This window comes from Aureobasidium namibiae, assembly GCF_000721765.1.
Source record: "Aureobasidium namibiae CBS 147.97 unplaced genomic scaffold scaffold_8, whole genome shotgun sequence".
Classification (NCBI taxonomy): domain Eukaryota; kingdom Fungi; phylum Ascomycota; class Dothideomycetes; order Dothideales; family Saccotheciaceae; genus Aureobasidium; species Aureobasidium namibiae.
Genome location: NW_013581201.1, coordinates 864,359 through 884,048, shown reverse-complemented (window position 1 = coordinate 884,048; position 19,690 = coordinate 864,359). Strand labels below are relative to the sequence as shown.

At 51.2% G+C, this 19,690-nt stretch overlaps 9 protein-coding genes across 9 annotated transcripts; 6 read left to right on the top strand and 3 right to left on the bottom strand.

The window, feature by feature from the left end:
- Positions 1-88: 88 nt before the first annotated feature.
- On the bottom strand, positions 89-1,891 carry M436DRAFT_46216 (putative MFS transporter; the record flags this gene model as incomplete). Its single annotated transcript, XM_013572003.1, has 5 exons — positions 89-814; positions 868-1,223; positions 1,276-1,574; positions 1,624-1,766; positions 1,820-1,891. The coding sequence occupies 5 exons, from the start codon at positions 1,889-1,891 to the stop codon at positions 89-91; spliced, it is 1,596 nt and encodes a 531-aa protein (XP_013427457.1).
- A 1,117-nt stretch (positions 1,892-3,008) lies between these two features.
- Positions 3,009-4,112, top strand: M436DRAFT_81899 (uncharacterized protein; the record flags this gene model as incomplete). The annotated part of the gene is made up of 2 exons (XM_013572344.1): positions 3,009-3,809; positions 3,870-4,112. 2 exons carry the CDS (start codon positions 3,009-3,011, stop codon positions 4,110-4,112), a joined length of 1,044 nt encoding a protein of 347 aa, XP_013427798.1.
- Positions 4,113-4,302: 190 nt separating this feature from the next.
- M436DRAFT_46391 (RIO1-domain-containing protein) lies at positions 4,303-5,690 on the bottom strand (the record flags this gene model as incomplete). The annotated part of the gene is made up of 2 exons (XM_013572043.1): positions 4,303-5,574; positions 5,628-5,690. The coding sequence occupies 2 exons, from the start codon at positions 5,688-5,690 to the stop codon at positions 4,303-4,305; spliced, it is 1,335 nt and encodes a 444-aa protein (XP_013427497.1).
- A 345-nt stretch (positions 5,691-6,035) lies between these two features.
- Positions 6,036-8,908, top strand: M436DRAFT_46400 (26S proteasome regulatory complex, non-ATPase subcomplex, Rpn1 subunit; the record flags this gene model as incomplete). The annotated part of the gene is made up of 4 exons (XM_013572046.1): positions 6,036-6,171; positions 6,222-6,286; positions 6,340-8,823; positions 8,879-8,908. The coding sequence occupies 4 exons, from the start codon at positions 6,036-6,038 to the stop codon at positions 8,906-8,908; spliced, it is 2,715 nt and encodes a 904-aa protein (XP_013427500.1).
- Positions 8,909-9,531: 623 nt separating this feature from the next.
- On the top strand, positions 9,532-10,161 carry M436DRAFT_63804 (uncharacterized protein; the record flags this gene model as incomplete). Its single annotated transcript, XM_013572199.1, has 2 exons — positions 9,532-9,711; positions 9,772-10,161. 2 exons carry the CDS (start codon positions 9,532-9,534, stop codon positions 10,159-10,161), a joined length of 570 nt encoding a protein of 189 aa, XP_013427653.1.
- Positions 10,162-11,137: 976 nt separating this feature from the next.
- On the bottom strand, positions 11,138-12,961 carry M436DRAFT_46303 (putative MFS transporter Liz1/Seo1; the record flags this gene model as incomplete). The annotated part of the gene is made up of 6 exons (XM_013572030.1): positions 11,138-11,474; positions 11,534-12,085; positions 12,144-12,409; positions 12,467-12,605; positions 12,661-12,718; positions 12,769-12,961. 6 exons carry the CDS (start codon positions 12,959-12,961, stop codon positions 11,138-11,140), a joined length of 1,545 nt encoding a protein of 514 aa, XP_013427484.1.
- Positions 12,962-14,071: 1,110 nt separating this feature from the next.
- On the top strand, positions 14,072-15,334 carry M436DRAFT_46290 (alpha-ketoglutarate-dependent taurine dioxygenase; the record flags this gene model as incomplete). Its single annotated transcript, XM_013572026.1, has 3 exons — positions 14,072-14,528; positions 14,586-15,058; positions 15,110-15,334. 3 exons carry the CDS (start codon positions 14,072-14,074, stop codon positions 15,332-15,334), a joined length of 1,155 nt encoding a protein of 384 aa, XP_013427480.1.
- Positions 15,335-16,462: 1,128 nt separating this feature from the next.
- M436DRAFT_14149 (uncharacterized protein) lies at positions 16,463-17,224 on the top strand (the record flags this gene model as incomplete). The annotated part of the gene is made up of 4 exons (XM_013571899.1): positions 16,463-16,539; positions 16,590-16,826; positions 16,873-16,994; positions 17,046-17,224. Coding segments are annotated over 4 exons (615 nt in total), but the record flags the coding sequence as incomplete, so codon positions are not given.
- Positions 17,225-18,012: 788 nt separating this feature from the next.
- Positions 18,013-18,959, top strand: M436DRAFT_81892 (putative HAD superfamily hydrolase; the record flags this gene model as incomplete). Its single annotated transcript, XM_013572343.1, has 3 exons — positions 18,013-18,032; positions 18,087-18,246; positions 18,315-18,959. 3 exons carry the CDS (start codon positions 18,013-18,015, stop codon positions 18,957-18,959), a joined length of 825 nt encoding a protein of 274 aa, XP_013427797.1.
- Between the last annotated feature and the right edge of the window lie 731 nt (positions 18,960-19,690).

The window sequence follows — 19,690 nt, the reverse complement described above, 5'->3', positions numbered from 1 at the left end:
GTCTTCTACACCTTCGTAGGAGAGAGAAGCGTAGGGGGAGGAAGACGTTCCTTGCTTCCCATCCTGACAAAGCGTGACAATGTAGCCCTCAGGTAGAAGTCGGCTGCTCCTTCTCCTTTATACCCGTCTTGGTCTCGGTATGCTCCTTGCTCAAATGAGACTTGACGATGAAGAAGCTCGCCACCAGCCCAAAGGCACTGACGGCCGTCATCAGGATCCACGTTCTCTGCAGACTAAACGCAAAAGCTTCCTTGACTGCGTTCCTCTGTCCCACATCCACGATATCCTTGATCATTTCTACGTTCGCGGATGCATCTCCACCAGTAAAGTCAGCGAGAAGTTTTGGCGAAAGGCCAGCGGCAGCAAGAGCCGAAGATCGAGAAGCCATGGAGTTTTGAATCACAACCCCAGCGATGACGATGGACATTGAAGTCGCAAGGTTACGAATGAAACCCAACGTTGCCGTCGCAGTAGCCACATCATCCTGTTTCACCAACGCCTGCATAGCAATCAAAGGAGGTTCAAACAGCATTCCTGCGCCCAAGCCTTCAACGACTTCGAGACCGAGAATAGTGGCTAGAGGTGTGGAGGCATCGATGTAGATGTAGAGACCCATGCCTAGGGTGCACAAAGCCATGCCCGTCCAGATGAGTTCTTGGTAGCGGCCTGTTCGGTGGATGATTATGCCGGACATGATGCCCATGAATGCTTCGCACAGGGTGAGTGGTAAAATGTAGATTCCCGAGTGGATGGGAGAAGCTTGCTTGACGGATTGGAAGTACAGGGGCAAGAAGTATTCGGCTGCGATGAAGAGCTTTGTGTCATGTCAGTAAACAAGTCAGTAAGGAGACAGAGGAAAGTACTTACGAAGCCATGGCAGAAAGTCACCACGAGAACTGCAATGTTTGAGGGGTGGCTGAATACGCCTAATGGCATCAGAGGGTAGCGAGCGACTTTCTTCTCGCTCAAGATGAAAAGACCGCCCATTACGACGCCGAAGACGATCAGACAGATGACTTTTGGTGATGACCAGGGGAAGATCACACCGCCAAAGTCGAGACCGAGGAGTAACATGAGTGTTAATCCTAGGATACACAGGCTTCCCAAAAAGTCGATTGCCATGATGCCTTCGACGACCTTTGTTCTGGGGTTGTGAACATCCAGGAAGAAGAGAAGCAGGACGAAAGCTGTTCCAGAGATGGGCAGATTGACCCAGAAACACCCTAGACGCAAATCAGTTCAGTCCTTGCAGTCGTTATCAAGCATTCCACTCACATCTCCAAGAAACAGTCTCAGAAAAGACACCTCCCACGATGGGACCAATACCGCCAGCAAGAGCCCACATGAACTCCATGAGTCCAATAAACAAGGTGCGAAGTCTCATGCTGAACAAGTCTGAGATTGTAATGATGGTAACTTGGATCAGTGCTCCACCACCCACACCTTGGAGAGCACGTCCGGCAATCAAGACGGACATGCTGGGTGCAGTGGCGCATATGATGGAGCTTACGAAGAACCACGCTACCGATACCAAGAGGATGAGCTTCCTGCCCCAGATGTCTGATAATTTGGCCCTTTTGAAAACGTTAGTGATAGATGTTGGAAGGATACTTTGATACATACCAGATGGGTGCGGCGGCGGCATTAGCGAGTAGATATGCTGAGCCAACCCATGTATAGCCACTGGCAGAATGGAGCTCAGAGGCGATGGTCGGTAGTGCCGTTGAGACAATCGTTTGATCTAAGGCTGCGACGAACAGAGCGAGCTTATGAGAATTAGTATAATTTTCCCCGAAAAGTGTTCGACCATATGACCTACATTCAAGGCTACCAAAATAGCTGCAATCTGGAGTTTTGTCCTCGGTGTGTCTGCCGGCGAATCTACATCCATCTCTTGAGGCTTATCGTTTCTGGGTGCGGAGGACGAAGGCCTCTCCTCAATCAACCCATCTTGAGACATCGCAATTGGATCAGCCATGACTGATAGATCATACAAGGAGATGAACAAAGAAGTAATGCAAGGAAAACACCTATGAAATGTTCATAGTTGCTAGGCTGTCAGTTGATCAAGAGAAGGGCGTTCGCCTACCTATGATCAAAGAGTCATCGTCGTGATTTCGGTAAACTATTTTCTCCGCAGATGGCCATCATGATCTCCCGATTGAGGTGATTGTTGAGCCTAGCAATCGAACTTAGCCGGCCATCAACCTTGCAGTCGTTCCTTCGACTCCAATACCGGTCGCGATTTTGTCAATCTATGTGCATTTCGTGTCATACGAGGTGAAATCGCATCATCTCATGACCAATATAGCCTGGTACAGGTCCGCAACAGCTTGCGACTAGTACATGATTATCTTGAATTTGTCGACAGTCACCCAACAGTGGAGGTGGTAGCTCGCTAGTCATGTTAGCACAAAAGTGTTGGTTGTCCTATGCCTTTGCAATAATCTCTTCAATGGCATGGGAGCGACTGTCAGTTACGTTGACGAAATTTAGGTCGCTTGTGCGAAGAATGCCGGGATTCCTCGAGAGCCGGCCAGGTAGGCCACCACCAGAGACTCCAGCATCAATGTAGATTCCAGATCACCGTGCTCTGATTAGTACGATAGTGCAAATACTGAGGTAACCTTACGGCATTCAGACACATTGATGCCTGTTGTTTTCTCGAATGGACCCACACCCAACGACAAAGACGATAGCTTTATGGGGACACTGCGCATTCAGATAGCTTGTGCGTTAAAAAAGAGAGCGATCCTTATGGAAGCTACGAAAGATGAAGGTCTGAGAGTGAATGAGTGCATGCGGTCTTTGTGATGACTAGGTGTATTGTACAGCATTGCTGCTTCCTTGTTTGGTAGCTGTCCGTTTGTCCACACTGTTTGTTTGCGCGCCTGCCAATCCCAGTTTCCTTTCACCACCCAAACTCGTCGTCGAGCACCACACATTTCACGCATTGCATCTTCCATCATTTCCCGAGCGGCGGATCTATCTGCCCATCGTCAATCACCATGTCTTGCAAAGAGAACACCCCTATCAATAATACTACCAAGGAGACAACCATCCCTGTCATCGATACCAGCCATGGAGACAGATCCTCAGCCGACCGTGTCGGCAACACACTCGCCAACTTGATGGGACCTCTGACAAGCTGGCTTACCAACGCATCCAGCCCACGCCCAGTTTCAGCCAAGGGTCGTCACTCTACTGAGGTCACTCCTCGTAGAGACGAAGAGACAGCTTCCAACCCACAGAACCACAAGCTCGACCCAGAGACCTCAAACCAAGACGACCAGCCCATTCAAAGTGATGAAGAGCTGAGCGAAGTTAGTTCGGCATATGTCGCTTCCGACGAAGGCGACGACGACTACGAGTTCACATACGAAGACGACGACGATGACTTGCCCATCGACAGCGACCCTTTCTTTGGCGATACACCAACCAAGCTACGAAGACCCCGCCAGTCAGACCAGCCGACTGAAGAGCAGTTGGAGGCCATCAGAAAAGTCTTGGAAGAGGACAAGGCAAAAGAGGCTAGCAAAATGGCCTCTATCCGCAAGAACAATCCGCCCGATCTCATTGTGGTTCCTCACCCTTTACTCAAGGATCAGAACGACAACGCCACGGAGATGTTGATGAGCATTAGATCTTCCTTTGGTGGAGACGTCTTCCATATCATTGGTTTGAACGAGCCGCTGCTCGAGATGAAGTTGAAGTTCTTACAGGACTTCGACTTGCCCCTGGAAGAGCTCCACGAGCTTGAGTTCTTGTGCGGGTACTATGTCATCCAGGATGATGACACTGTACAGAAGGTTCGTCGTCCGATACATTGCTGCGTACTATCTGGACAAAGAATGCTAACAGGACCGCAGCTCGAGATTGGAACCGAATCGATCATCTACTGCCAGAAAATTGAAGCTATGCGCTACGACCTTTCTCCAGAGCCAGCCGCCATTCCAGAGCTTGTCCCCTGTGTGTACGGAGAGGAGGCAGATGCGTTAAACTCTGCCAGCGTGCACGAAGAGGAAGCGATGCGCCAAACTCCCCAGACTGGTGAGGGTGTAGATGCTGCCACATCAACCGGCATGCACGGAAGTCGTTTGGCGCTTATTTGATGTTCTCGACGGCCGGTTGATACTGGTCATTGAAGGAATCCGGGGTTGCTTGTCATACCAATCACCTTGCTTGAAAGGATGGTGGCTTTCGTCAAAGATGATGGATGGAGACAGGTGGAAAAGAGGAACATGTACAGTAGAATTGGGGTATCAAAAGCGTTTCTAAGAGTCGAATAATGGAACAGATTCCTTAAATGGACCAGCCTGCAGCCTTCTTCTTTTTCTTTTGCTGCTCCACCGTGGCGTTGTATTCCTCTTGCTGGTCCTGCAAGTTGAGCGGTTCCAGATGTTTAGCAAGGTTCTCAGCCGTGAGCGCAGGTGCAGGTTCTACTGCGTCCAGAGAATCTGTGTGGTTCTGTTCGGCCAGGTGGTCCTCGTTCTGGTCTCCTTGAACAGTCTGCGAATTTGTCTCTTCTTCCTCTTCATCATCCTCCTCCTCTTCCTCATCGTCTTCTCCTTCCGAGTAATCTTGGTCGACCTCGTGACTGCCCTCGTCCTCGGCGACTTCTGCGGTATCCTCGTCGGCTTCGTTTTGGAAACCCACAGCCTCGACGAATCTGTCCAGATCCTTTGCCATTTTTCTGCTGAAGCCAGTGGCCTCCACTTCAATATCCAAACGCTTGTTCTGGTCTGTATCCTTGATGGCGTCCTCGAAGAAGGGACCTGGCTCGTCTGACGTGAATTTGAATTGGCGGGAGAAGAAACGCTTGATGCAGTTCACATCGCGATCGAAGTACCATTTGGCGTTCTCGTGGGTGGTGGAGAGCATCTGAGGGAAATCGATGAGGATAGGAGTAGATTTCTTGGTGACGGGGTCCTCCTTGATGAGCAAGTTGAACTCGTTGAAATCACCGTGAATCAAGCCGACTTTTGCGAGGCGTACGATCAAGTCCATGAGTTCGCCGTAGAGTTTGAGGGGATTGGAGACGTTGTCGATGGAGCGGAGGGGGAAGGAGTCGATGAGTTCCATGACGAGGGTGTGCCTGCTCTGAGCGATGGGTTCGGGGACGGGGAAGCCTTCGCGCTTGAGGACTTGCATAAAGGCGTACTCCTTCATGGCAGCCAAGCGACTGAGATACATCCATGAACCAGTGGTCTTGTTGCGCAGGTAATCGCGGTTGGCCTTTACGGTACGGAAGGAAATACGACCGAGTCTGTGAAGCTTGAGGACGAGTTGTTTGCCAGTGGGGTCCGCGACGACGTAGATGTCTGATTCTTTGCCGACACCGATCTGGTTTCCGAGACTGAAGACGGTGTCTGTTCTGCGTAGAGAGTTGAGGGAGAGATAGTCGAGGCCGCCGTAGGTCAGGCGGTAACCGTCGTATTTTGCGTTCTTGATCTTTGCGACGAGACCAGACTTGGCGAGAGTTGCGATGCTTTTGTGGACACCAATGTGCTTGCCGGCGATTTGGGCGATCAGGACGGTCGGGACGAGTTCGTGGTTCTTACTACCCATTTCGACCTTGATATAGTCGTCAGTGCTGATGATGAAGAAATGCTTCTCAAAGTACATACCGCCGTCAGGACCTTCCAGTCCTCGGCCGTAAGGTAGCGCAACTGTCTTGAGTCCAACTTCATCTTGTCGTGTTTATCTGGTTTCGATTGCTGCAACAGGATCGGCCCTCAATAAATTCAGAAAAGCGGCGGGGATGGTTCCTTCTGCCGGTTGGATCAAGTCCGAAGGCGGTGAGACGGTGCCAAGGGTCAGTCGCTGTTTCGCAACCTATCGGCGTCATTCTAGCTTGAGAGCTGCTGTCGCCGCATCGCCGCCATCAACACCATCCTCGCTCACACGACATCTGTCTATCCGTCCATCTCCCACTTCTCTGGACCCATCTATCTCGGTCGCCAGAGTCCCAATCAGCGCCGTATCTCTTCTTCCGTCACCACCCCAACTTCAGTGCCAACCGCCCAAACACAACCATGGCCCAGGACGACAAGCCTGTCGCCGACAAGGGCAAGGCCCCTGCTGATAAGCAGACAACCGATGTCTCTGCGTCAAAGGACTCGCAAGACCAGACTACCAAGGATGGCAAGAAGCCCGTTGATCTCCCTGCTGGTATGTTGACACCGCACGTTCGCATCTTTTCACAGCCTAACCGCACATAGACGATCTGAGTGAGGAGGACCAGAAGCTCAAGGATGAGCTGGATATGCTCGTCGAGAGACTACTAGTACGTATACTCTGTCATCATTGCCACTTTCACACTCATTGACACGCCTGTAGGAGTCCGACAAGTCGCTGTACAAGCCCGCCCTCGAAGCCATCAAGACCTCCATCAAGACTGCCACATCATCCATGACCGCCGTCCCGAAGCCCTTGAAATTCCTCCGTCCTCACTACGAAAAGCTTGAACAAACATACGAATCTTGGCCTGCGGGCGATGACAAGAACTCACTGGCCGACACCCTGTCAGTATTGGGCATGACATACGCTGACGAGGACCGCACCGACACACTCAAGTACCGCTTGCTAGCACCTTCGGGCGATCTTGGTTCATGGGGTCACGAGTACATGCGCCATCTGGCTCTCGAGATAGGTTCCGATTACCAGAAGCGCCTGAACGAGGAGCGCGACGCTGATGAGCTCGTTACCCTGTGTCTGGCTCTCGTCCCCTTCTTCCTTAAGCATAATGCAGAGGCCGATGCAGTCGACATTTTGAGCGAGCTGGAGATGATTGAAGCCATTGCCGACCACGTTGATGAGAACACTTACGCCAGAGTCTGTCTGTACATGGTCAGCATGGTACCGCTCCTTACCTACCCCGACAACGATCGCTTCCTCCATACCGCACACGACATCTACAGAAAACACAACCAGCTTCCCCATGCTCTTACCCTGGCTATCCGTCTCAACGACTATGATTTGATTAAGAGCGACTTCAACTCGACCAAAGACAAGAACATGCGTAGACAACTCGCGTTCGTACTCGCCCGTCAAAAGATCCCTCTCGAGCTTGACGATGATGAGAAAGAGGAGGACCCTGAGTTGCAGGAATGCTTGAACAACACAAGAATGCCCGACCACTTCAAGGCCCTGGCGAAGGAGCTCAACATCCTCGACCCCAAGGTTCCTGAGGATATCTACAAGTCGCATCTCGAATCGAGCAGAACCGCTGGCTTGACTAACACTGACTCGGCGAGACACAATCTGGCCAGCGCTTTCGTCAACGCCTTTGTGAACGCTGGTTTCGGAACAGACAAGATGATGCTTGTCGAAGGTGGTATCAAGTCAAGTTGGGTGTGGAAGACGAAGGACGACGGCATGCTCTCTACTGCTGCCTCTCTGGGTTCTCTAATGCTCTGGGACGTCGAGAATGGTGTCGATAAGATCGATACATACACTTACGTCCAGGAGGACTCGATCAAGGCCGGTGCCGCTCTGGCTACTGGTATCGTCAACTCTGGCGTGCGCCTTGAGGCCGACCCTGCCTTTGCTCTGCTCGGCGACAACCTCGACGACTCAAAGTCAAAGTCGATCAGAGTCGCCTCTCTGATGGGTCTGGGTCTGGCCTACGCTGGTTCCAACCGTGAGGATCTTCTTGAGCTCCTCCTCCCCTTCGTCACCGACACTTCTCTCGACATGCAGGTGTCTGCTATGGCTGCTCTCTCACTTGGTCTGGTATTTGTTGGATCTGCCCAATCAGATGTCAGCGAGGCCATCATCCAGACCTTCCTCGACGATGACCGCAACAAGCAACTCAAGGACAAATGGACTCGCTTCATGGCTCTCGGCCTTGCCCTGCTCTACTTCGGTCAGCAAGAAGAGGTTGATGTCATTCTTGAGACTCTCAAGGCTATTGATCACCCCATGTCCAAGCCTACCTCTGTCCTTGCAGAGATCTGCGCCTGGGCTGGTACCGGTGCCGTCCTGAAGCTGCAAGAGCTCCTCTACACCTGTAACGAGCACATTGAAGAGGGTGACGAGGACAAAAAGGGTGATGAGCTTGTTCAAACCTACGCCGTTCTTGGTCTGTCACTTGTCGCTATGGGTGAGGAAGTTGGCCAAGAAATGGTCCTCCGCCAGTTTGGCCACTTGATGCACTACGGTGAGGCCAACATTCGCAAGGCTGTTCCTCTTGCCATGGGTCTGATCTCTCCCTCAAACCCCCAAATGAAGGTTTACGACACTTTGTCACGTTACACCCACGACAACGACCCTGATGTTGCTGTTAACGCAATCTTCGCTATGGGTCTGCTTGGTGCTGGTACAAACAACGCTCGTCTGGCTCAGTTGCTCCGCCAGCTTGCTTCATACTACCACCGCGATCCTAACGCTCTCTTCATGGTTCGCATTGCCCAAGGTATGCTGCACATGGGTAAGGGTACTCTTTCGCTCTCACCATTCCACACGGACCGCAGCGTCCTCTCCAGAGTATCGGCTGCAGGTCTTCTCACAACGCTCGTCTCCCTCATCGACGCCAAGTCATTCGTTCTTGGTGACTCGCACTACCTTCTCTACTTCCTGGTCACCGCCATCAACCCCAGATTCCTCATCACATTGGACGAAGACCTCAAGCCTCTTCAGGTCAACGTGCGTGTTGGTCAAGCGGTTGATGTTGTTGGACAAGCTGGTCGCCCTAAGACCATCACTGGCTGGCAGACACAGAGCACACCTGTGCTGTTGAGTTACGGCGAGAGAGCCGAGCTCGAAGACGAGGAGTACATCCCTGTGACAAATGTCATGGAGGGATTGGTCATTCTGAAAAAGGTATATTCCCTTTAATGACTCTCTGCAACGAAGACATGACTAACATGTTTTACAGAACCCTGAGTGGGAAGGTACACAAGCATAGACGGTAGCATGGACATGGTATGGGTTTGTTAAGGCAAAAAGATCACAAGGATAGTCTTTTGAGCACTTGACAGACGAATGAGCATCGAGCAGTGTGACTCGACGCTGGGATGGAAATGTAATATAGAGCAAGACGGCTATAGCATGTTTCTCAATGAAGACACAGCTTTCACGATTCAACACAAGATGTCTTGGTGTACTACCTATCTAGATGCGCGATTTTGGAGCGTCGAGCTGACCAAGGGCAAAGCGGCATGTCGGCGCTTGATCAATCGACGCCAAGGGTCTGGTTCCCAACTCCGCAATCTCCGCCTTCGCTGGGATTCTCGCTCCAAACAAATCATTTCCTTTCGACTCTTGACATCTTCTTTCTCGACAACCACGTCGCACTCTATCTCGGCCTTCCTCAGCTTGACGACAGCTTACGACGACTCAACACTATCCATTCTTCTTACTACCCTTCGACTCGACACGTATCATTCATCACCAAACTATCTACATCAAACCCGCCATATCGCCTAGATCCAGCAGAGTCACCAACAGGATCGGAAGATAGGCACACCAAGAGCCAAAGGACGCTATCGACACCCAAGCCACGCAGGAAGGCAAAAGACACACATCACAATGGCCACACCCAACATCAAATTCGGCAGCCCCGTCGTCTTCTTCGATTCACATCCCGAGCAACAACCCGGCTATATCGCATCCTGGGTCTACGCTTTCGGTGCACACTTGAAGGTCGCCTGGACCGGTGACCCACCCAAGAAGCTATTCCCCGGCACCCTGCGACTGCTTTGGTGGACTGTAAGCCTTGTCCCTTCACGCTTCTTGCCTGCTCTTCCATACTAACACAAGCCAAAACAGACCGACGGCGTCCAAGGTCTCCGCGACTTCGAGCTCCACCAATCCGAACTCATCAAATCTCTCTGGGACTCCCTCCTCGACAACCCAGACGTCTCTCGCGCCCTCGTGACCGGCTACTCTGGCCAAAACCCTTACGTACTCAGTTACGGCGACAACCCCTGGCTCACCAAAGAACAAAAGGAGAAACTTGTCAGGCGCCAAAATGATGAAGCGTGGGCCAAGAAATCGGCCAGAAGAGTAGAGACGAGAAGTAAAGAGGAGAGGTTTGAGGATGAGAAGGCCGCGATCAAGAGGAAGGAACAGATTTTGGAACATATTGATGAGGTGATTCAGAGTAATGAAGATGCCGAGAAGGAGAGGCTTTTGGGTGCGGATAGAGAGGATGTTTGAACGACTTCTTCTCTTACTGCCTCGGTCACCGGACTGTTGTTTTCGTCTGATCCTGACTCTATGGTCTCGATCTCTGCTCTCAGGGCTCTGGACTCGGGATGGTTTTGGCCTTTGAAGCTTATGAATAAGCCTCAGCTTATCTCTATCTCAGAGTCGCCAGAGTCTCGCTTTTCGCACAATCGGCTGTTTCTTGCATAGTCAGCGGGCGTAAGGAGGTTTGCCATTCTTTTCGCTACAAATCTTTCTGTAGATAAAACCATTCTTGTAATCACATTTTTCTCAGCACATCACTACTTTCTGAACCTCACTTTCATGCCTGGGAAGACATCTTCGATGTAAAGTTCTCGCTCCCAAGCTTAGATGCCAAAGGTCATACGACCAGGTCTTTCCAAGTCGGTTGCGCTCTTTCCTCCTTGATGGCCATCACGAAAGAGCTATGTCCCAAGTTTGTACCCGCCGTCGCGCGATCAGCGCCGATTCGATCCTGCCACAAACACCTTCGAGAAAAGGCCATCATGGCCCTCAAGGCATAGCACACACCCCCTGTCACAGGCCCAGCATCGTCTGTTTCGATGACGAGGACGTGAGCGAACCAACACGTCCTCTTACGCAGCGTCAGACAACAAGTGATCGATCTCCTCCTGTCATGATTAAGATTGTCGCGATGCAGAGTGCTTTCCTACGCGATAGATGAGCTTGTAGAGAACCATATGGTATCAGAACTCAATGGTTACTTCTCAATTACTGGAGGAACTATGCGTTTTGAACAGCTGTGATCGTGGAAGTGCCAGGATCGGGAAGATGCAGACTGATTCCATACTCCATGCAGGATGGACGCATGTGCTCTTGGTTGCTCTCAAAGGCTGTCATCCGTTCGATCCAAATGCTTTGCAGACAGTTCCTTTACTACCTGATCAGGGATGCTGGGTAGACATTCTTTTATATCTCTACCGCCCTCCCATCAACCACGGTTCAACTAAACATAAGCCTTACCACCAGCCTGCACCTCGACAACCTGCTGCGGCGGCGTTTCAACACCAGTATCGATTTCGCCCTCGATATGCTCCTCTTCGGTACTCTTGGCCCTCTGTCTGATCTCCCTGTTGTGCAAGAACCTGGTGCTAAGTGCTGTAATGATAATGCACACAGACAAGCAAGTAACAGTGATGAAACCCTTGTGATAGCGAGGGGCGTCGACTTGTTGCCAGACCAACAGAGGTAGCCATGCCTGAACCACATAGGCCATTTCGTTCATGGTGGCTGAGACGATAGCGCGTTCTTCGTTGTCTTGTGAACAGATTTCGTGGGCCCAGCTGTGGTCGTGTTTGTCAGTACAAAGATGGCAAGGAAGCAAAGGAGTCCAGCAGCTTACGCAAAGATCAACCCGCTCAACCCGCCACCGCATCCACTCAACACATAACAAGTCCACTTCCATCCCATAGGGATATCCCAGATCGCAAGCGAAACATAGCACATGATATTCATGCACGCTCCGAAAATCATCGGCGGCCATCTCGCTCCTTTGAACAGCCCATCGCTCGTCCACGCATAAACCAACGTCGTGAAAACAGTGACCGCATTAGTCGTGGTCGGATACGCATTGATCTGAGTAATCGTATACTTGGGATCCTTGCTCTTCTTCAAAAACTGCTGGAAGGTCGGCTGTGAAGCTGATGTTCCGTTGTTGAAAAAGATATAGAGGAGAGTCAACATGTAAATATGCCATGAGGAAAAGATCTTCCAGATTTTAGAGCGGGTGTATGGTTGCCGGTTCTTACGGCCTTCTAGTTGCATGCGCTTCTGTGCGAAAGCGATTTCTTCTTTGGAGAGGTAGAAGGCCGTGCAGATCTCTGGGACGTCAGGCAGGAAGAAAAAGGTTGCTATGCAAACCGGGAGAGAAATTATGCCGTCGACGATGAAGAGCCTGGATGCTCAGGTGTCAGCGGGAATACTTGGGTAGGTAGAAACAGCCGATTACCCACCATTGCCAGCCTTTGAAGCCTCCAACACCTCCTAGATGGTACACCGCAGCCATCAGATATCCTGAAAACATTGTGGCGATCGAACTGCTCGTGTGGAAGATGCATGATCTCTTTGCGAGTTCGTCTTTGCGGTACCAAGAGCCGATGATGTACTGCATGCCAGGGTAAAAAGCGCTCTCGGCAAGACCAACGAAGAAGCGAATAACGTATAGCTGGGTGGCACTGTTGGCCCTGCAGGTGGAAAAAGTCAAGATCGTCCATGTCAACTGTTATCGAGGCATTAGTGTCTTTATTGTACTGCAGAAACATCATTGTCTACCAACCTCGAGAGCGGGAAGCCAGTATCGTGGCCGTATCTTGGTGAGCATTATATTCGACGGGATCTCACCAATAACGTATCCGACAGTCCAGCACGTCTGCATGTAGTTGAGCTGGTTGCCGTATAGACCGAGATCTTCCTGCCTGTGTCGAAGATGAGTGTATTGAACCAAAGGTCTAAGCTATAAGTTATACTTACATTCCAGAAACGAAGGCATTGTTGATGTTGGATTGGTCTAGGTACTTGATGAAGTAGCCTGAATTGCAAGTTAGTAACCCAATCGACATACAATGCTATTGGACATACCAAAAGACGCAAGAGTGAGCAAGGCAGTATCGATCTTGAACAGAAACTTTCTCTCTTCGGGGCTCTTGTCAAAAGTGTCCCAGATGTAGCTCTGCCATTTCCTCTTTGGCTTTTCGGCGATGACTTCTTGAGCTCGCTCATATGCTTGTTCGTCAACGGCGTGAGCGTCCGATTTGCTTGGTAGGTCGGACATGCTTGGTATTCTCAGCCTGGTATTGGCAAACTATGCTGAGGAGAACAGTCCTGCGAAGCATCAAACATATAAGAAGCCGACATGATGATTTGCATATTGAAAAGTCTGGATCCCGTCGGATATGCCGAGTCAGGAAGGATGCTGAGAGTTCATGTGGCTTTGCTGCATGCTGCGGCAATGTGGGTTTGCTGAATGACCTATATCGAGGTAGCTATTGCGTGCTTCTTAATAAAGTGGATGGCAGCACAACGTTTCGAGATTAGGTACTCGATGCTCTTTGGATGAATCACTCGTTACGCGACACTCACCTTGAATTGCGTGATCATGTACTCTATTCACCAGAGTTGAAGACCGCATCCTTTTCCTTCTGAAGAGACATCGACATTAAGCAGTCAAGAGTGGAGCAATATTTTGCGTGCTCCAGATGACACAGCTGAGCATTAGGTAGATTTGGATCAATGACTTCAAAACGTCCTAGGACCACACGCAAGAGACGATGAGAGTATGTTGCTCCTTCCCTTCGACCATGTGAGCTCGTCTCGTAGTGAACAACAAGGAGCCGGGAATAATGCGGGGTATTGCCGGCGGACCTGAAGTAGGCTATTTTGTCTGATCACAGTCTTCCAATCGAAACACATCCATTGATCTGATGATATGTCGTGAAAATTGGGGGTTGTCGTTAGTGGACGTAGATCAGATGTCGCCATTGAAGCCTACTCTTACGACAGAGCTGGATTTGCCAAGACATGCAACCACCCTGCTCGAGCCCCACCACAACATAAGAATATCTATACGCTGAGGTGTGCTTCTTGAGGGATTATTGATCCTACAGGTCGTTGCGACACTTATCAGATGCTGGGTAAGATGCCGTGGTGAGGGGTAATGGTAGCTCCAGTCAGGTCATGCTTAGCAATAGCTTGATGGTGTGCTTTCGATCCACTGTTGATATATCCTCTCGTCGTTTCAATTTGTAATCCGCGGCATCTGTACAAAGATAAGTTTTGTACATAAAGGTAGAGACGAGAGTTCGGAAGAAGTTGGCTGGTTCATCTCCTCATTACTCCAGTTCTAGCACCTTCACAAAACCAGACCTAAAGCAAACTCACCATCATGGCTCCCAGTGCTATCGATGCCTCGATCACAGATGTGGTCCAGCCAAAGAAAGACACTCTTGGACTTCCCAAAGAGACTCGAGCTCGCTTCGAAAGAGCCAATATTGACCTCTCGAATGGTTACCCTTATCGTCCAGCTCGTCCCCTCTATCTCCAAGACGCCTACAACATCAGAAACGAACCTTGGGAACACAATGATGCTGGCGCCAGAGCAAAGAAGACGGATCCCTCCAAGAAGTCTCTTTTCGAGGCTGCAAGCAAGGTCGAAGATCTCACAGCTCATATCGGTACTGAGATTCATGGGCTCCAGCTCAAAGACCTCACGAACCAGCAAAGGGACGAATTGGCATTGTTAATCGCCGAAAGAAGCATCGTCTTCTTCCGCGACCAGGATATCTCTCCCCAACAGCAGAAGGAGCTCGGCGAGCATTATGGAAAGATCGAAGTCCACGTAAGTGTTTGTCTTCCCGGTTGTAAAACGTATGTGCTGACAGTGTTTGTGCAGCCTCAAGTACCTCAAGTTCCAGGAGTCGAAGGCGTTACCGTGATCTGGCCTGCTCTACAAGCGACCGAAAGAGCCGCCAACTTCAGAAACCCCGGCGGTGCTTCTCGCTGGCACACTGATCTGGTTCACGAGCGCCAGCCCGCAGGAATCACACATCTCCACAACGATATTGTGCCATCTGTCGGTGGAGACACCTTGTGGGCCTCTGGCTATGCTGCCTACGAGAAGCTCAGTCCAGGCTTCCGCAAGATCATCGATGGAGAGAAGGCATACTTCAAGTCTGCGCATACCTACCTCGACCGCAACGATCCCAATGCCGGTCCCAAGCACATCGAGCGTATTCACCCTATCGTACGTGTGCACCCCGCTACTGGTTGGAAGTCGCTCTTCGTAAACAGATCTTTCACGACCAGAATCGTTGGTCTGGACAAGGCCGAGAGCGATGTCATTTTGAATTACCTTTTCGATGTCTATGAGCGCGTAAGTATCGTTAAGGCATACTTCTGTGACAAGTTACTAACCTATGCTCAGAACATCGACATCCAGCTTCGATTCAGATGGACTCCCAGGACCAGTGCTCTGTGGGACAACCGCATAACTATCCATAATGCATCTTGGGACTACGAGAACGGTGCAAGCCGACATGGGACCCGCGTGACATCGTTGGCTGAAGAGCCTTACTTTGACGAGGATGCTCCAACGAGAAGACAGGCCTTAGGTCTTGATACGAACGATGAGTTGGTTGATGTCAAGTAAATGAATGGTTTCTCCAGCCTGGATCTATATGTCTAGGGCTTAATGAGCGTCAATATATAACGTGGTTGCCAAATCAAAGTCCTCGTGATCCCATGAGGTCAGCAGCGTCAATTTGATTCCATATGTCATCCCGGAAGACGGTCAATTGGTCTTCGAACTACGCGCGTGTCGGAAAATCTGAAGGTACCACCGCCAGGGATTGCGAAGAATAGCCGAACATTGACAACGATGTCTTCCCTCAAGATCGTACCATCGAGGTTCAGCCTCTCTGTGTACCGTCGAGCGTGGTCAACAGCTGCAGGAAGAAGCACATCGAGTGGTGGAGGTGCGACCTGGACCATGGGGCCCCAACTGAAATGAGCCTGCACTCGCAAGCAACGTAAGTTAGGCATCTCTCCTATGAAGGATCTGATAAGCGCTCTCTGATGTCGAGCATTGCCGACCTGAACCGGGTTCCCTCGAAAGCTGATTGTGATAGCGTGGAGTTGTGCGAGTATTGCCGGACCGTAGAGCTGGCGAAGGCGGCGGTATGCGTGGGTCAATCGGTCAAGAGTACCTTCGACCGTAAGATCCATTGACTGCGAATGACAAAACGAGATTTCCTGCACAAGATGTGGTTGGGCAACCGCAAGACTCGCCAGATCAAACATTGCGGTGAAGTGCATGACGGGCACGAATCCATGCGAAGGCTCACGCGCTCGGAGACGTATCAGATCGACTACACCCGCATCGGAAACCCTGGAGGATGCAGCTCCCCTGATCTACCTGGGAGCAGTTGGTATGGTGAGATTGACGCAGTCGACTATGCGTTCACCCGACGAGGTCCCGCTGTGAGCCAGTTGTCGATAGATCAACATCCTGATCTCGGGCGGCAAATCCGACAAGGATGGCATGGCGGATAGGTTGTTCTTGCGATTGACGAGAATCAATAAGAGCGATGTGGTATAATTGATAGTGAGGATAAGGAGAGGTTCGGATGATGTTGTTGCTTGTTGGTCTTGATGATTGTGGTGAGCTGGGAACGTGGTCGTAGTTTCCAATCGAGTGCGGCACAAACGTAACATGCCTAAGGTGACGGAACAATCAGCCACTTGGACATGCGAGTTCCCTCCGCCCTCGCAAGCAACAATGGACGCGCCTTTACGTTGCAACTCGCTCAAGTGTCGTCAACGCCTTGCCGATAGAGCTGTGGTCACAACGTGCAGGTTAGTGATGCGCTGACTAGCAAAGCCCGACATCTAATCGAGCTTGACAGCCACATCTTCTGCGTACCATGCTCCAATGCTCTTGGTCTTTCTAGTTCGGCAGACGGCGTCCGGGTCTGTCCTGCATGCGACGCCCAGCTCGCCAATCCCGATGATGCTGTCGCTACACAGCTCAACCCAACCGAAGACTACAAGACAAGCGTCCTCAGCGGCCTGAGTCCGACGATCATCATGGAGTGCTGTACTCGTGGACTGTCGTTCTACCAGTATCAGGTCACACAAGAGATGTAGGTGATCTGCATGCGTCTCGACGAACAAGTCTGACAGAAACAGCATGTACCACGACTACATGGCCAAAAACCTAGCCGACAGATATGCCAACCTCAACTCTCAAATGGACAATGTCATCAAGGACGCCAATTCGGAAATCAGCGGTCTCAGAGACAGACTAGAGAGTAAGAAGCACCATGTCATCGAAGCAGGCTGCAGTGACTGACATTGCAAAGGGATGCATGTCGAGAAGAAGACACTCGAGCAGAAGAACCAAGAGCTGATCAAGGCTTTCAGCGAGAAGAGCAAGGCTCACCAGCGATTGACCAAGCTATACCAACGAGCCAAAGGCACGCAGAATGCCGAGCAGATGCGATACGCAGCGGCCGACGATGTGGATCATGTCATACAATCGATACAAGGTCCCGGGTACAGTGAGGTACTTCGAGACAGGACACCTCAACGATCCGCCTCAATGGCTGGAAGAGGAGGTAGTCAAGAATTGCCCCAAGTATACAGTCATGGCAGAGTTGGTAGCTATAGCGGGAACAAGAGCCAAGTGTGGTCAGGTCAACCCTCTCGAGGTGGTCTAGGTATGTGTTGTCTCTCCGGGCAGAGAGAGCTGAGCTAATGCGTGTGTGCCTGAAGCTTCGCAAAACATTGGCTCCCCGACACTGGGTTCTAGCATGCCAAACTACGGCCTCAGGGCTCCAGCATCAAGCCAACGACAAGCAACACCGCATCGACAGCCCCTCAGCGAGATGCACCGCAATGCGACAAGCAATCAAGAGTTCAGCGGCTACAGCAGTGTCGGTGGAGGAGGAGTCAAGGTTGGCGGAAACATGGAGCAGCATCCTCAGATCGTCAATCGGAACCTCTCACGCGTGCTGCATCAACGATGATCAATCGGCTCGTCGAGAGAGAGGTCGATGGGGTTGAGATGAATTCTGTGGCTGAAACCCGGTCTCGTCTCGATGTGTGTCGCTTGTGTCACTCAAGCATGTGTTGGAAGAGATAGGACGAAGAACACAAAAGCAAGAGGGCAGAGATGGATGACGCTGGACCATGTCGGACCGAGCCGGCGGGGTCGCCAGGGCCAAATGCATCTTGCATGATGCATGTAAAGTTTAGGAACAGAAAGTATTTCTATATCGCCTCTCGTCTCAACCACAATCAGTGACTCTCTCGAAGAAGTTCATCACAATGTCGCAAGCAACAAGCCAGTATGTCCGTCATCTCTGGATTCCATCAAGATCCTCAGCTGACACCGGACAAAGACCTCCGCCAATCCGAGCATGTCTCTTCGATATGGATGGTCTCTTGATCGACTCGGAAGATCTGTACACAGTATGCACCAACGAGACACTACGAAAGTACGGCAAGCCCGATCTGCCCTGGAGCATCAAGGCCCAACTCCAAGGACGCCCTGGGCCTGAGGTACGCACACAGCTCCCGCCAGGAATGACTCTCATCATGTTCAAGAGCTCACACACACTTCCACACAGGCTGGTCAGATCTTCCACGACTGGGCCCAACTACCCATCACTCGTGAAGACTTCCTCCAACAGACGTCGCTGCTGCAACAAAAGTACTTTCCATCCACACAACCTCTCCCCGGCGTCCGCGACCTATTACAGACACTCGATGCGAATCCCAACGTCCACATTGCCCTTGCCACCTCCTCCAACAAGAACAACTTCGGCCTCAAGACCGCACACCTCGAAGACATGTTCGGTGTTTTTGAGCAACAGCACCGCGTCCTCGGCGACGACCCAAGGATCCCCGCTGGAAAGGGCAAGCCCGCACCAGACATTTATCTCCTCGCTCTCAAGACCATCAACGAGCGTATCCGCAAAGAGGGTAGAGAGAAGGAAATTACACCTGCCGAATGTCTGGTGTTTGAGGACAGCGTGCCTGGTGTAGAGTCAGGAAGAAGAGCCGGTATGCAAGTCGTCTGGTGCCCGCACTCTGGCCTCTTGAATGAGTACAAGGGAAGAGAAGACGACGTGTTGGCTGGCACCAGCATCATGAAGCAATATGGTGTCAGCAGTGGTGGCACTGAGGTGCCTGGAAAGGTCGGCGATGGATGGGCGAGACTGCACATGACGCTCGAGGACTTTCCCTACAAGAGCTACGGCATGGAAGCATAGCAGGTGAAGAGAAAGAAGATGTCGAGACCCTCGCTGTAAATGCTTGATTTGACAAGGCCGACCGAGATGCGCATAAAGCATACTTTGAGGGTGATCGGCCGCAGCATGTTCCTACAGCCATCGAGAATGGTGTATATATTCTATCAGAAAGGCAAGCATGATCACAAACACAAAATCCTTGCTGTTCAGAATTGGCAGAGCCATCGAGGCACAAAGAGGTCGGTTTCTTGGAGCACTCGCGTTGTCCAAAAAGTGCAAAAAGAAAGTCACAGCCCCATAACTCTTCCCCAACACCCCACCAACACATCAATGTAGTCCGGAGTCGCCATCCCATGGGCTCGGTCGCTCTGCCCGATTGCTCGGCTGAAGCGGTGTCCAAGCAGTCTCAAGGCCACGCGCAGCGATCGCAAGTTACCTGTGCGAGTGGGTGGCCACCACGGGATTCGAACCGGGCACCGACGGTTGGGTTGTTGCCAACAGCAGGAGTGGAGAGAAAGATTGAGGTCATTTCTTCCGTTGAGCCATTACAGCTGAGGTTGGGCTTGATGCTTTTGTAAATATACCCGACACCAAAATTCGAACGTCGCCTGTCGCACCCTGTCACTCAACAATGTGAGAAGGTTCACGTCATCAACCAACCTGTCTCCAATAGTATTGGCGATAACAGTCCATTGGCCGATTGTATGTCGGCCGTTGAATGAGCAGCTACTTTTCCATGCCGCGCAAGAGTG